Here is a 4,607-nt window from a genome sequence, read left to right on the forward strand (position 1 = left end):
GAGACAGACGTATAAAACTGTCTCATGTCTCGTAACTAATTATGGAAAAGTTCGTTTGTCATGATCAGACCTTGCACATTTCATTACACCCTGTAATCTAGCCTTTGGGCTTTCATTTATTTAAAATAGTGAAGACACGTGGGTGTGTCTTTGGTTTGGAAGGAGACAGGTGAGAGTGTTTTTGTCTGAGACAGGTGGGTGTGTTTCGGACGGAGACAGGTGGGTATGTTTCGGACGGAGACAGGTGGGTGTGTTTTGGACGGAGACAGGTGGGTATGTTTCGGACGGAGACAGGTGGGTGTGTTTTGGACGGAGACAGGTGGGTGCGTTTTGGATGAAAACATTTTGTAATTCCAACTTATGTTTGTCAAATAATTATCATTAGCAGTGCAAAGAATTCTTTAAGAAATCCTGTCGGGTTAGCCATATTAGCTAGGCAGCTACAATGACAACAAAGAAGACAAACGACCACATTTTAATGTTTTGCTTTATATATTTTTTAAAAAGTCAAAATAAATAAATTCCACATAAAAAAGCACAATTGTTTTTCTTTTATTATAAATAAAACCACCAGGCTGTGTTCCAATCCAGCATTTAACACATCACTGTTGAATTCGATAAAGGGCTAGCATAGTGATCATCTAATTAGCATGTTTCAATCCTCAATACTGCTTCTTTATATATAAATGAACTACCAGTAGCTATCAGGTACGCTAACTTGCTGGTAAACAAACAAACCTAGCACTTTAGCTTGTTAATAATCTAAAGTGTTACTCAAATAGCAGATATGTTTTATGCTATGAAAGAGTTAGCAAGCTAGCTTGTGAGCAACCCAACATGGTGATTAGCATTAGAACTAGCATACTAGCTACTTCAGAACCTGTAACTAGAGAACACTAGCTAATTAGCAAACTCCTCTATCTGTAATACACAGGTGTTAGACAGCTAAAACTGTGCTAGCTGGTTAAAATGCTAGCTTGCTAGCCAACTAATAACCATAAGCTAACCATATCTAGCTTTGTAAACCAGATGATAATCTGTTTTAAGAAACTGAAGCTGATTAGTACACCCGTTTTTTGCTGATGGGTTGCTAAGTTTATGCTAGCTAAATACCAAAATATCTAGCAATCTTTGACAGCTGGTGATTCAAATGATTAGCTGAAAGATCGGCTGTTTAAAAACCTCTATCCATAATAAGCTGTTTAGCAAGGTTTACTGCTTCACTCCTTTACCTGCAATTGACATCTGCTAGCTAGTTAACACGCTAGTAATTTAACTAGCAAATTCGATCATTAAAATAGCAGCTAGCATAATGTAGAAAACAAGTGAATCAGCTGATTATCATGTTTCATTACTGCAGCTTTCTATGTGTAATTAAAAGCTAAAACTGTGCTAGTGCGTTTGCTCAGTAGCTTGTTAGCACACATTTAGGGCCCCAGCTAAGTCCTCATCTAGATCGTGGGAAAGAAAGCTAGCTTTTTTCAGATTGTAAAGCAGCTAGTTAGCTGATTCGTTGATCTTTTTTTGCTTCCACCACGTTGACGTGTTTCGTAAACACCACGCACAGAGTGATGAAGGCAAGTCGACATGTCGTACATTAAAAAACAGAATTGAACACGCCACGGTGTACGGGCGCCGACATTTTCGTACGTTAACGTCAATTAGAAGTGTTGACAGAACTTGTCTACAGCCAAAACCTCTCTGAATTCACACCTTTCTGCAAGCCAGCTGCAGAAGGAATGCCCTAATACACATAGTACACACACACACACACACACACACACACACACACACACACAAATACAAATACGCTGAGTGTGAATTCCCTCCAAATACAGACACATACAGCATAGCAAACGAGTGGAGAAAGCAGAAAAAACAGGCAGCTTGAAGCTTTCAAACAAACCTAGCATGAAAGCGAACAGAAAACATTCAGCTACGTAATCTACTGATCTGATTACAAAAATGACGTGGAGAAATCTGGCTCAATCACTCGTAACCAACTGACATAAAAAAAAAAACAACATGATTAGCATCATAGCTAGAAAATCCGATGCGTAAGAATCTGTTATGCTAGCTAATTTATGAACCTGGTCTAATCTATCTGCTGCCCGAGCAAGCTAGCATTCTTAATAACATCAAAGAAACGTCTGTGTCAGCATTCCAACAACTACTCAGCAGTTAGTCCGTGGAAATTTTGGATAATACTCTGGATCCTGAATATTAGCAAACACCAACACTGCAGGAATAGCGTTTGTGTTTTTGGTTGTTTTTTTGGTTTTTAAGTGCTGTTTCCTGTATTCCAAAAAATGTCAGGTCTTTAGAGTAAAAGCAGAATTCGTAGTTGAGGAGAAACCTGAAACGCATGATACGAGGGGGTAGCAAAAAGTGTCCAGGCTAATGGTGTAACGTAACGTTCTGACCCACGTGCATTCTGCAATTTCATCACGGACAGCGAAAATGGAGTAGAAAATGTTGTAGGCACACGATCATGAAATTAATTTCTCCTCATGTCTCCATGATGTTCGTGAAGGTGATGCTTCGTATGTTTTTAAACTATAATCATCTCTATAATAAATAGAATTCAAAACTTTTCTATAAAGAATGTCAATTTTCTGTGTAAAAAAAAGAAGTTCTGTGATCATAAGAAAGTCCTTTCTTCAATCAAGCTGATGGATCTGTCGGTCAGCATCTCTTCGCTTTCTGCGAATGTGTACCCAAACAAACTCATGGTGGGTCTGCAAAGTTTCTGAACCATCTGCGCAAGTTTAAAGGGCATATTGAACCTCCATTTCTCCACCTGCTGGGATGAATTCTTCTGGGTGGAATAGACTCCGCTTGCCTTATCGGATGCTTGCGTGTTTCTCAAGATCCAGTCTTTCACCTGGGGAGTGAACGGAATGCCGGTGAATCGGTACATCTCAGCTGCTTTAAGCATGGGGAACATGGCGATGTCCTCATAACGCACTAGCATGTACCGTCCACGCAACCACGGGGGCTGTCTGAGACCCACTTCAGCAGACAAGCGGATGTTCTCGCAGTTCCCTTTAAGTTTCCTGACTTCGTTGTCGTCCTCTGGAATGTCTCCATCCATAATCCACCTCTTCCAGTGCTCGTATTTGTTCGCGAAGGCCACCATGCGGGATGCTAACATGGCCCGAGGGTCCCGGACCAGCTGAATAACTTTCAAATCAAGTCTTGGATCTTCTGCTAATGATCGTAAAGTCTCTAGTTGGCGTACTCGTACGGACTTTATTGCATGGTTTTCTTTCTCCAGACAGGACAGGGATGCTAGCGTGAGGTTCAGTGCAGCGCAACGCCGGTTATGGCAATGGTAAGGCTCGTAGCCCTTCTTAACAAACGGCGTGCAGACGGGATCGTTACACAGAGACTGGCTAGACCCGCGCCGGAACAGTCTCGTGGTCACGTGATCCTTCGGCGGTGGCTCGATGAAAGTCTCCAGCATTGAGAAGTCGCACAGGAAGAGCTGGCGAAGAACATCACGATAAGTCTGCGTCAAAGCCGTACCATTGGTCCGACCACCCTCCAGAGTTAGCATGCGTTCCACGTGCCAAAGGGGCTCGAACAGGTAGAACATGTTGGAGCCGTGCTGGTTAAAGAACTCGCCCACAAATGAGGACCCTGTTCGCGTCGTGGCCAGTAGGAGGATGTGTTTCCTGCCTTCGCTCGGCTCACTCGTGATGTTCTCCAGACGCCATTTTACTTCCAGGTAGGACGAGAAATCGAGCTCAGACAGGACTGGGACACTGGAGCCATTCTGGCGGATAGACGAGGGGAGGGGAGTCTGAGGCGTCTGCTTCAGAGCCAGTTTATCCGAAACCCTTCCAAAACAAAACGACAAGATGTTAGATACAGTCGATTAATCATTAACAACCTCAGAGCAAAAACAATGAAGATGAAACACTGCAGGCATTACTGTCTCAATTTTACTCCAACACATGCTCATACAGTTCTTTTCACAGTTTTAAACTGCTCCTCACACAGTTCCTCATACAGTTCCTCACACATTTCCTCACACAGCTTCCCTCACAGTTCCTCATACAGTTACACACAGCTCCATACACAGCTTCTCAGACTGTTGCTCACACATTTCCCCACACAGCTTCCCTCACAGTTCCTCATACAGTTACACACAGCTCCATACACAGCTTCTCAGACTGTTGCTCACACATTTCCCCACACAGCTTCCCTCACAGTTCCTCATACAGTTACACACAGCTCCATACACAGCTTCTCAGACTGTTCCTCACACATTTCCCCACACAGCTTCCCTCACAGTTCCTCATACAGTTACACACAGCTCCATACACAGCTTCTCAGACTGTTGCTCACACATTTCCCCACACAGCTTCCCTCACAGTTCCTCATACAGTTACACACAGCTTCATACACAGCTTCTCAGACTGTTGCTCACACATTTCCCCACACAGCTTCTGTCACAGTTCCTCACACAGTTCCTTACACAGCTTCTCAGACTGTTGCTCACACAACTCCACACAGTTCCTCATACAGTTTCTCACAGAGTTCCTCATACAGTTCTGCACACAATTGCTCACACAGCTTCTCAGGTTCATGTATTTTTTCTT

The 4,607-nt window shown here is 43.1% G+C and overlaps 1 protein-coding gene across 1 annotated transcript in view; it reads right to left on the reverse strand.

Annotated features, from left to right (window-relative positions):
- Positions 1-473: 473 nt before the first annotated feature.
- LOC310734975 (carbohydrate sulfotransferase 3-like) overlaps positions 474-4,607 on the reverse strand; it is a 20,561-nt gene continuing 16,427 nt past the window's right edge. The window contains exon 3 of the mRNA XM_083557518.1: positions 474-3,842. Within this exon, the coding sequence (XP_083413644.1) occupies positions 2,642-3,842 (1,201 nt within the window). The 3' untranslated portion in view covers positions 474-2,641. The remainder of the gene's footprint in view (positions 3,843-4,607) is intronic.

The sequence above is a fragment of the Silurus aristotelis genome (genome assembly GCF_946808225.1).
Source record: "Silurus aristotelis genome assembly, chromosome: 12".
NCBI classification, from domain to species: domain Eukaryota; kingdom Metazoa; phylum Chordata; class Actinopteri; order Siluriformes; family Siluridae; genus Silurus; species Silurus aristotelis.